This window comes from Amyelois transitella, chromosome 12 (genome assembly GCF_032362555.1).
Source record: "Amyelois transitella isolate CPQ chromosome 12, ilAmyTran1.1, whole genome shotgun sequence".
Taxonomy (NCBI): domain Eukaryota; kingdom Metazoa; phylum Arthropoda; class Insecta; order Lepidoptera; family Pyralidae; genus Amyelois; species Amyelois transitella.
Window position 1 is genome coordinate 6,005,717 of NC_083515.1, and position 12,113 is coordinate 6,017,829.

Genomic DNA, 12,113 nt, shown 5'->3' on the forward strand with positions numbered 1-12,113 from the left:
GGGATAAAGAAAATACGTGTGCATTGTATTCGAGTTGTCAAAGCCTGGCACACATTGTTTTTTCTTCGCTAACAGACGGTGGAAACTTGCAATAAATAATATGCTTATTCCCTCAGCTGACTTTAATGACATCTAAACCCAAGAGATGGAGTGGTCGAATTTTAAAGTGCTGGGGACAATACCTACACAGGAAACAAAAGCACATGGGTTTTATCAAAGTTAATTTTAAAAAAGGCAATCTGCTTCAATTGCAGTGACGTAAGAAAATAAGGTTTCTTTTTGCCTTATGTAATATACTTAGTAAAGGCTACTCGAGGTTATTACCATCGACCATGATCGTGACCTACACGCTTGCTATCTCAGCAATAAATAAAGAAAGAAGCATTTTGCTGTTTCATCGAAGTAAAATAATATTATTGTTGAGTTTTGTATTGTACGAGAATTTGTATGGAACATTCGCGTGAATAGTCTCTTGATAGTAATAGTGCTTGAGGTGGTTTAAAAATAATAAAATGACACATATTATCAAATAATTAATTTGTAAATATAATTACGACTTTATTCCTTATGCAGAGCCAATATTTTCAAAAAGACTCAGAAAGGCCACGATGTATGGCTCAATGATAGGATTGAGATTTAAATAGTGACAGACTTAACAAATTATAACACGCATTTTTTCATCATCATCATATTATAAATATCGCTCTTTTAATCAGCGATTTTACATATAGCAAAGGTGCATAAAACATTTCGAAGGATACCTACTCAACGTGTTTTAATGACATTTTCATTCTTAAACGTTTTTCATAGAACTAAGCAATTTACGATTTTATACAAAAGTACAATTTGTTTTAACATTCTTAAGTCTAATAGATCAGAAAAGTAGAAACTTTACCTTATTTTCCAATTGTACGGTCATTGCTTTTACATTTTCAAAAGGAGTAGGCAAAGATATAAACTTAAGGCACCTTATACCGTCGACAAATTGAGACCATGTAGTGTAATCTATTGTTCTGACTACGGGTAAATTTTTTATATAAGTAGAAATGCTCAGCGTACAAAATACACCATTTTGTATGAAGCAAATAGCGGATCAACCGCTATACCTCTTAAGAACACACAAAACCGTAAACAAGGTCATTACCAGACGTTTACTAGTAAAATGAGTGCAATCCAGCCTACAATCTTGGCAAGGATACCTAAAGCTGTACATGACACGTGAGAAGATTTTGATCATGTCACGGGAAATCGACATGTATCGATCTTACTAATCGTGTTACTTAGAGGCTACTTTCTTTATGGTGTTTAAGAAAAGTCTTTAAGATTTGTCTGTATGATGTTGTGTGAAATAACAAATGTCTTTATCCCCAGCTATTAATGTATCATGAATTGAAAGTGAATTAGTAGTTATTAAGTTTCTAAATGGACAACTCCATGTTCTATGACCATGATCCCAGAGTGAGTATGTTTTCCCCCATAGAAGAGTACTGGTTGGGAAACTTTATCAGAAAATAGTTATTGGTTGGTATCTGGCCGCGGTCAGATTTGAACCTGTGAACTAAGTGGATACCTTTAACCGATCAACCACTGACGCACATTAAAAAAATATGATTTGCGATTTCAGATGGGGAGAAAAATGTGTGCGTTATAAAAACTCACGGAAAAGGCATGAAAATGTACATGCCCATGATGGAACTACACATCATCAACTGTTTGCCTCTGTTGCTGGTGATCCTAGCTGTTGAAGCCTACGAGGGGAACAGCAATGGTACGTATATATCATCATCATTTCCGTGACACATAAGGTTCCGGGTTTAAATCCCGCCCTAAACAGTTTTTTCAATACAGCTGAAACTATCATCTTTCCCGTTGCAGGATTTGCTTTGATTAAGACTATAATAATTTACTTAACAGGATGGAAATTTTATCTCTAAATTAATTAGACGGATTTAAATGTTACATTATTATACCTAATGTAGCTATTGAACCTTAAAAACACAACGCATACGATACATTTTGGAAAATAATAATATAATATAGAAAATGATACAAAGTCATGGGCAACCTTACTTAACCAACTTTTAGTTAAGTTAGTTGTTGGTTAGTTATAAGTTGCTTTAGAAATATAAAAAGAAAAAGCGCAGAATAGCGCAACCTAATGCCGAATCCAATCGAATGAAAACTCACAATGCCATGTGGTTTCCGGAACTTTAGAATGGAACCACTGCATAAATTTCCCATGGATGTCGAAAAATGCGATTAAGGGATACGCTTATAAACTTTGGATTCCTCTTGTCGGCGATGGGCTAGCAACCTGTCTCTATTTGAATCTCAATTTCATCATAAAGCCATACAGCTGAACGTGACTTCCGGGTAGACATCCCGCAAGGGATACAGACGTGACCATATTGTATGAATGAAAACTCACAAGGCGGATCAAATAGCGCTCTCTAATAGGCTCAACCGCTCGAACATTATCTCGCCATACAAAAATTAAGAATTCAGCGCTGGTACATCGAAAAGTACTACTGCAGAATGTTATAATATTTACATGTCAGCAACAGATGCAAGTCGAGCACCGCGGAGCAGCAGAAGGGTAGTCAGGTTATACTCCGGGAGGAGACCAGATCCTATCATCTGTAATGGGGAAGGCTTTCAAGCGGACCCATCGAATTGCGTCGTGTTCTACCGTTGTATGAAATCAGGAAGAGGAAAATATATGACCTATAAGGTAAAACTATATTAAAACCTGAAAATAGACGCCTGTAAGACATTGTAGTTTCGTTCTTCGTTTGTAAAAGATACCAGATTCCAATAGTATTTTTTCTGGAAAGTAGGTATGATTAATAAAATTAAGATAATATTCGAAATTATGCACTCATTTATTTAAATTTCTTAAATTACAATTTATGTTTATAAATTATTTATAAAAAAAAAGAAAAAATTATAAAAAAGTAATTTAGATATTTATAAGCAGCGGAATTGCACTCAAGCCACCGGTTGATAGGCTTGCAGAAAGAAACCTTCTGACGATGCGTGCCCGTTCCGTACCGTTCAGCAATCAGAAATTATTATTATTATACCTACTTGTTTATATTTTTTGATTACAGTTCCAATGTGCACCAGGCACAATTTACGATCCAGATGCTGAAATCTGTAATCATCCCTCTACCGTCAAAAGGTCAAATTGCGGAATAGAACCTAACATATCAGAAAACGACCAAGTACATGATAATGCAATAGAGGAAGTCAGAAATGAATTCCCATTACCAATAACGACAAAAATACTACCATTTTATACAAAGATCACTGGGAGCTCTCGTATTTATACATGGCCAACTTCTCCAAAGAGACAAGATTTGTCAACTTCATATCCTTTGCTTATTTCTACAGCTGAACATAAAAGGTTTAACAGTTCCGCTTTTAAAGAACTTGTTGTTACATCTACTCGAAAACAAAGATCAACTACTCCTAAGATATTGCCTATTCCCCGAAAGCCGACTGCACAGAATGGGGATTTGTGCATATTTGAAGGATTTATGGGCGACAGTGAAAATTGTCGAAAATTCTATAGGTGTATAAGTAACTTACGTGGGGGTTTCATACGCTACGAATTTATGTGTACTGAATCAACTATTTGGGATGATGATATCCAATCATGTAATCATGCATGGGCTGTGAAACGAAGACGGTGTGGTAGGGGTAATATAAATGAGGTTTCTGATGTCGAAATAGATGAACATAAAAACAGTCCTTATACAAATGACAAAGTAATACCCAATAATCTAGAACAAAACTTTATAGTATCACAAACCCAAAAAACTTTTGATGTCACAAAAAATCCCGTCACTACCACTTTAAGGCCAAATCCAACGACACCGTCTTACTTGATGGACATAAGCTATACTCATAGTTATGAAACGAGTATAAAAATTGACGAAAATGTTTTAAAAGAAAACAATATAAACACTATAAATAAAGAACATTCTATTTCTGACGAATGCTTCGAAAGTGGATTTTTAGGAGACAGAAATGATTGTAAGAAATTTTATCGATGTGTGGATAATGGAAGAGGAAGTTATACGAAATATCAATTTTCTTGCGGCGAAGGTACTGTTTGGGATGCTAATTTAGAGGCTTGTAACCATGCATGGGCTGTTAAAGGATGTGGGGTAAAAAATTCAACAGAACACCCAGGAACTACTTCGACATCTATTGCAACAGAAACTCCTACAAAATCTACCCCAATATACGAAGCAACCTTACAAACTTCAACAATAGATAATGATGATGTTGGCTATGGAAATCAAAATCCCACTACAACCAAGTTACCTTCATCAACAGCTGATATTCAAGCGACTAAGCAACCATCCAGTGACTGTACCTCTAGTGGTTTTATAGGAGATGAGACAGATTGTAAATTATTTTATAGATGTGTAGATAATGGTGACGGTACTTTCACCAAGTTTCAATTTACCTGTGGTGAAGGGACAGTTTGGGACTCAGACTTAGAAGCTTGTAATCACGTCTGGGCAGTCAAAACATGTGGAAGTAAAGGTACAACAAAAGCCCCGATACAAGGGGTTGGTACCACAACAACTTCAAACGTAATAACTATAACATCTACACAACACGCTCAAAGTTCCTTACCTACTGCTCAAACAACAACGGATGAAGATGAAAATGCTGGATATGGTAATCCAAATCAAGAAACTAGCTCAATGTCAACAACACTTCAATCAACAAATACAACGCCTATTCCTGGGAAATCAGAAAGCAATTGTACATCTAGTGGATTCATGGGTGACGAAACAGATTGCAAAAAATTCTATAGATGCGTGGATAAAGGAGATGGTGACTATAATCGTTATGAATTTACATGTGGTGAAGGAACAGTTTGGGATCCCAAAATAGAAGCTTGTAATCATCCTTGGGCAGTTGAAAAGTGTGGTGGCACATTTTCGTCTACAACGGAAAAAATAGAATCATCAAGTATAACAGACACTAATACTGCTCAGTCAGTAACGCAAAATGATGAATCAGATAGCGGTTATGGTATGCAACAGGATGAAATTTCTTCATCGCAATTAGATACATTATCATCATCACCAGCCAGTATCACTACAACAACTGAACAACAAAACTCTTACAATGATTGTACGTCTAATGGATTTTTTGGAAACCATATGGATTGTAAAAAGTTTTACAGATGTGTTGAAAATGGCAATGGTAGTTTTACGCGTTATGAATTCTCATGTGGTGAAGGTACTGTTTGGGACTCAAAAATACAATCTTGTAATCATGCATGGGCGGTTGAAAACTGCAATGAAAATCAAAATAATGAAATTCACAAAGAAGATGGAATAACAAGTAATGGAACCACCACTTTTAATCCATCTTCATCAACTACAAGTTACAATAATGAGACTGATATTGAACAGCCTGCAAGTCAATCAACTACATCTAAACCATCTGAAGAAAATGGAGTAACCACTATTGATTACTGTAAAGTTAGTGGCTTTATAGGTGACACGCAAAATTGTAAAAAGTTTTATAGATGCGTTGATAACGGAAATGGTGGTTTTACACGATATGAATTTATTTGTGGCGAAGGTACAGTTTGGAATCAAGAAATACAGGCGTGTGATCATGAAAACGGTCTCTCGTGTAATGAAAATGGAGAAAGTGTTACAAAAGAACCACACAATGATGAGATTTATTTCGATAACAATACCACTAAAGAACCGACTACTTCTGATAGTTCTGTAAGTGAAAATAAACCGACACCAAGTCAAAATAATAATGTTTGTCAAAATGAAGGATTTTATGGGGATCCTAATGACTGTAAAAAGTTTTATAGATGCGTGGATAATGGAAAAGGAAGTTTTACTAAATTTGATTTTACTTGTGGAGATGGCACAGTTTGGGATCAAGAAATACAAGCTTGCAATCATGAATTAAATAGCAAATGTTTCAAAAATAGTACTGTTTCTGTAAGTGAATCGACGCCTTTTACTACTTTTACAACTACAACAATGTCAGTTTATACAGAAGAAACTGAAAATCAATCATCTATAACAGATTCTCAAAATGATACGTGTCCATCGGAAGGGTTTTATCCAAATTCCGCGGATTGTCAAAAATTTTATCGATGTGTAAGTAATGAAAAAGGAGGATTTACTAAATATGACTTCACTTGTGGAGATGGAACAATGTGGGTTCAAGATATTCAAGCTTGCGATCATAAAGATCATGATTATAAATGTCAAAATAATGCACCAACTACAAAGCCTGAGCAATCTTCAAATCAATCAACAACTACAGAATACCAATCACCATTTGTCCCTTCATCAACTTTGGCTGATTCAACAGAAAAACCACATGATGAATATCAAGACAATTCTTCAAATACACCGACACAAGATGATATTTGCTCATCAGAAGGATTTTATCCTAATAGAAAGGATTGCAAAAAATTCTACAGATGTGTAGATAACGGTCAAGGCAGTTATACAAAATATGATTTCACTTGTGGTGAAGGTACCGCTTGGGATACAGATATTCAGACATGTAATCATATTAGCGAAGTACCCAGGTGCTATACCAACATGAGTGAAAATACTCAGAGTCAAACTATAGAAGATGAAGGAGTATCTCAAACAACAGACAGTAGTGATTCTACACAGAAACCCATGGTTTCTGAAAGTACATCATTATCAAGTAATGATTTGTGTGAGGCTGAGGGCTACTTTGGTAATAAACAAGACTGTACAAAATTCTATAGATGTGTTGATAATGGAAAAGGTGGTTTCACCAAATATGATTTCGATTGTGGTGAAGGAACCATATGGGATCAAGATGTAACAACCTGTAATCATCCTCAAGATGTCGTAAATCCATCATGTCAGAATTATCAATCTGAAACAAGTTCAGCATTTCCTCCAACAACACAATTTAGTAATACTAATGATGCAAATGAACAAACGACAAATTGCTCTCAGCAAAGTACAACTAAAAAACCAAAAAATGAAAACGTCACTTGTGAAAAAGCAGGTTATTATGCAAATCCAAACGACTGCAAGAAATTTTACAGATGTGTAGATTGGGATGGTAACGGGGAAAGATTTTCTGTTTATCATTTTGAATGTGGAGAAGGCACTATATGGGACCCTCAGCTAGATACTTGTAATCATGAAGATTCTGTTTATCCACCACGAGACTGTAGTGGAGTGCAATCTCAAAATGAGAATAATCTCCAGGAAAATTCTACCGAAGAAACGTCTTCCCAACAAACCACAGAATCCACGACACAAGATTCAACAACTTATGGACAGACATCAACTACTAAAAAATCGACTACGGAAGAAACAACAACTCAACAAAGCACAACAATGGAAGCGACAACAACAGTGGGCACAACAACTACACAATCTTCCTCAACAGAAAGTTCAACAACTCAACAATCTTCAACAAGCGATGGAACAGCAATAACAACAACTACTACTGAAGGCACTACTACTACTCAACAATCAACAACAATAGAGCAATCAACGACAGAAATCACATCGACTCAAGAAACCACAACAGCAGATAAAACTACTTCTCAGGAAATGACGACAACTGAAAGTACTACCACCATACAAACATCTACAACTGAAGGAAAGACTGATGAAAGTACAACTACTACTGAACAGTCAACAACTGATGAATCGACTACTCAACAATTAACAGAAAGTAGTGTAACTACTGAAGGATCAACGGATGATCAATTATCTACGACAGAATCAATGTCATCAACTGAACAAACGGAAGATGGATCGACGACGGAGAGTACAAGTACTGAAGGAACATCTTCAAAAGAATGTCCAGATACAGATGAAGATCAATACTTGTACGTTTGCCCTACCTCATTTAGAAGACATCCAAAATATTGCAATATGTTTTATCAGTGTACAGATGATGACAATCATGAGCCAAAAATTGCGGTATTCACATGTCCAAATAACACCATTTATGATGAAAATAAAACACAATGTGTCGAAGAAAGTAGAGCTGAAAAGAAATGCGATGGAGAAATTGCGCATAGCCGGAGAATCAAACGCCTTGATACATATTATAAAGAACCGGTAAGAATTGTCTTTATTTTTGTTTGAATTGTTTCTGAAATTACCATATTAATTATAAATTTAATTATCACGCATAAAAATTGTTTCAGATTGTGGTTGGAAAAGAAAAACATTCTTGCTCTTTAGCAGGCTATTACCCATTTGAGATATCTAGTGAATGTTCACCTGCATTCTTAAAGTGCACACAAAAAGGTAAATCGGGCCCCTTGCGAGGTTTTGTTTATCTGTGTCCCGAGGGCTATGTATACTGGAATATCAGTAAGAGATGTGAGAGGAAAGAAAGTATGAAGGACTGCAAAACATCAGACACCGACTGGAATAAAAGATGGGAAATACCAGTAGAGCGCAAAAATTTAGCTTTTTAAAATAACTTCTTAAATTTTCTTAAGTGTCGCCACTATATTATATACTCGTACAAACAATTCAAGAAATTGCTATGACTGAAGTTAAAAATAATATAATATCCTAGTAGATTATGTAATATTTACAATAATTTGAAGCCACTTTGGAAATTTGTACAGGTTGTATAATTTATACGGCAAAATATTACCACTCATAAAGACAGATGACTTTTATATTTTTATATTAAATCAATTAGTTCCAGAGGTAAAACTATTCAGTAGAAATGTTTAGTTCAATAATACTTGGTATAGAATCTAGTCTTCTCAAGTAGGTTACAGTAGACATTATTATTAGCTATTTTGGCTGCCATAAGTTTGTATAAGCTTGATTTAACCTTGTGATCCAGATATTGTGTTAAATTTGAAACAATATTTTGATCACGACTATTTAGATATAGTAACGTAGTTCTTAAAAAATTTAAGTATACTAAGATATGAACGAAATAAAGTTATGAAACAAAATACAAAGAGATTTTTTATTCAAATAGTAGTTCTCAAAATCTTTTTAATACACAAAATAATATTAACCGTTAAGGAAATATAACATCGATTCCATTACATGAAGTAAGACTATCGTTTTTGCAGAATAAGGACAATTCGTCCATTATAAATTCGGAAACAGTATCTTCACTTTCGTGACGAAGTACATTACTAAATAAAGTACCAATAAAAGCGTGGCAAGGTGCTTTAGACGCTAAAATGTTTCCACTTAAATCTATTGTTAATTGATCTATTGATTTATTGCTATTGATATTAACATGCGACTTTTTATCATTTATTGTCACATTCGACGGATCGTTATTAGCTATATTTATGTTTGAATAAATTATATTGGATTCAAAATGATTTGATGTGATATTAATATTTCGGTTATCCATACTTAGACTTTTATTTTTCTCTTCTTGACCAACAGGTTTTAAATATATAATACTTTTTCTTTGTCTCGTTACATTCTGTTTATTTTTATCACTCGATAAATATTTAAAAACGACAGGTAAAGTATTTGAATTATTATTATTTACTGTGTATGATATTTCATCGAGTTTATTGTTTGCGTCATCTATTCCAATGAAATCAGGAGTATATTTTTTTGGTTCTTGCGAACCTTTTTTGTCATTTTTACTAAGTTTAATTGCATTGTTTTTTTGTTGAAATGATCCAGTTATTTTGTCTGACACGATTTTAGTATCATTTAATAGGTTAATCGCAAAAGGATTAAAAAATCTGCTTTCAGCCGTTTCCAAGGATGTGAATTCCTCATTTTTTCTTGCTTCAATTTTAAGATTATTACCATCTAGTAGTTCCATGGCATCAATAATATCACGTATGTTATTAACCTTGGGTCGGTTTAGATTATTATTTTCATTTGTTGTTTTCTCTAAAGATACTGTTTTTAAGGAACGGGATGATTCCTTGTATATTTTTAGTAAGGTCTTCACTTTTTCCATATGACGAGTATATGGAGAATTCGGTATCAACATGATTGGATTAAAGGCTAAGCCACCTCTTTCCCATATTGAGATAGCTCTGACCATGAATTCAATGAAATGATGTGGCATATTTCTCCAGCGTTTGCTTATAGGTGATGTATCTAAATATTTTGTCAAGAAAATTTGTTCCAATTTTATCAAGCTTTTTTTATCACCAGCGACTTCTTCATTCAAAAGTGATTGTAGAGCAACCTCGTTATTTATATTATCATTTGATGTCTTTAGTAAATCAATTGGAGAGTTAACATCATTAACAACTACAATCAAATGATAAGTATACTCGTTGTATTGGGTTGAAAGAGCTGATAGATGAGGTAAAAACTTTGTAACATCTATTTCGTCATCTATTTTCACATGTACATGCATTAAGACATCAAACGTAGAAGGTTTCTCAATGTATGGAAGTCTATTGTATTCAGTAGGTATCAGGGCATAAACAGCTATCCCATTGTATATAAATAATGTAGTAATTACTATCATTCCTGTAGCTATCCACCAGTATAACAAGACTGTAGACCAATAGCCTGAAATGAAAAAAGAAGAAGTAATAATAATACTTTTTATAACGTAATGTCACAGAACTTACTAGTCGAATTGAAGTCTCCGCTCATTAAGGGTATACAATGTTAGATTTTATAATATACGCAACCTTCAAAACAGTACCTACTGTTATTATAAAGATGTGCATCCCAGGCAATGTGTATCACCATTTATATTTTTCAAAATTATTAGTAAGTATGAAGACTATGATAGAGTTAATAAATTTGTTAGTTAGTGTTTAGTTATAGCTATCTATTAAATTTCTCTTTAACACTAAATCTGCTGAACAGACTAAGATGAAATTGTAAAGTGATACATTCTTTATTTAAATCAGGTATATGATATGAACAGAAACATTGAGTGAAGTAAGATTCAAATATAAATAAGATAGTCTCTTAACCCATCGCCTAATAGAAGAATCCCCCCTATTTTCCCCCTTCACCTTGATTGATTTTCACAATCTGCACAAAATAAGGAGTTGGCAGACACTAGTGATATTTTACATATATACATAAAATCACGCCTCTTTCCCGGAGGGGTAGGCGAAGACTACCTATTTCCACCTGCCACGATCTCTGCATACTTCCTTCGCTTCATCTACATTCATATTTTTTTTTTTTATTCTTTTGTATTTTATTATATTAAATAAAGTGATACGTACCCGGCCAACGTTTTAGAAGGAAAGCTGCGCCTCTTACTTTATTTCTAACTCTGTTCCTTATTGTCATTGGACGGAACCGCTGCTGTCGACCAAATCGTTCTTCCTCAGAGTAATCGTCATGCAACAACGGATATTGCTCAACACTCGTCGCAGTCATACCTGATTATATAATCTAAATGTAAAATAAATCAGAACAATTTAATAAATCAATCATGAGATCAAATAATATTCGATTGAAATAAGCTTGTTGACGCTCGTTTTCTGACTTTAGCTTTATAAAAGGAGGCGAGTTAAAAAAGCAATGGAGGGTGAATGTAGGTAATTTAATATTTTTTTCATATATCTATTTGAATGAACTAGATTATAAGTAAGAATTGAAATACAAACAAAAAACTAGCCAAGTGCGAGCCGGACTAGCGCACGAAGGGTGTCGTACCGTTTGTTACTTAACATTGTTTCAACCTGTTGATTAATATAATATCAATTCAATAATTGCTTAAAAATTACTTATCTCGTACGGGCAACCCCCTTTAGTTAAACTTTATTGTTATTTAATGATTTATTTTGAAAGTTAATATACAAGTAAATGCTCTGTAATAATTTTAAGCGTCTATCAGTTATCATCTGATATATAGATATATTAAATCTGGAACCATCACGATTTTCCTATAGCGCCCCTTCATAATATTTTTAGTAGGTACTTGTTGTAATAGCTTCAACGGCAACAATACAAATTTTGTAAAAATCTTAACTTTCTAACTATCACGGTGATAGAGGATGCTTAGTAATAGGATCCCGTTTTTACCTTTTAGGCAGGGAACGGTTAAAAATTACTATTGGATGGTTATTAGATAGACATCGAATTCAAAACTGTGATTAAAATAATTGTCTGTCT

At 34.0% G+C, this 12,113-nt stretch overlaps 2 protein-coding genes across 2 annotated transcripts; one reads left to right on the forward strand and one right to left on the reverse strand.

Moving 5' to 3' along the window:
- Positions 1 to 1,422: 1,422 nt before the first annotated feature.
- LOC106141411 (mucin-22-like) lies at positions 1,423 to 8,491 on the forward strand. Its single transcript, XM_060946903.1, has 6 exons — positions 1,423 to 1,462; positions 1,625 to 1,768; positions 2,559 to 2,731; positions 3,111 to 3,924; positions 3,982 to 8,126; positions 8,216 to 8,491. Exons 1-6 carry the CDS (start codon positions 1,423 to 1,425, stop codon positions 8,489 to 8,491), a joined length of 5,592 nt encoding a protein of 1,863 aa, XP_060802886.1.
- Positions 8,492 to 9,057: 566 nt separating this feature from the next.
- On the reverse strand, positions 9,058 to 11,375 carry LOC106141422 (metacaspase-2-like). Its single transcript, XM_013343079.2, has 2 exons — positions 11,219 to 11,375; positions 9,058 to 10,541 (listed from the first exon to the last, which is right to left on the reverse strand). Exons 1-2 carry the CDS (start codon positions 11,373 to 11,375, stop codon positions 9,058 to 9,060), a joined length of 1,641 nt encoding a protein of 546 aa, XP_013198533.2.
- Between the last annotated feature and the right edge of the window lie 738 nt (positions 11,376 to 12,113).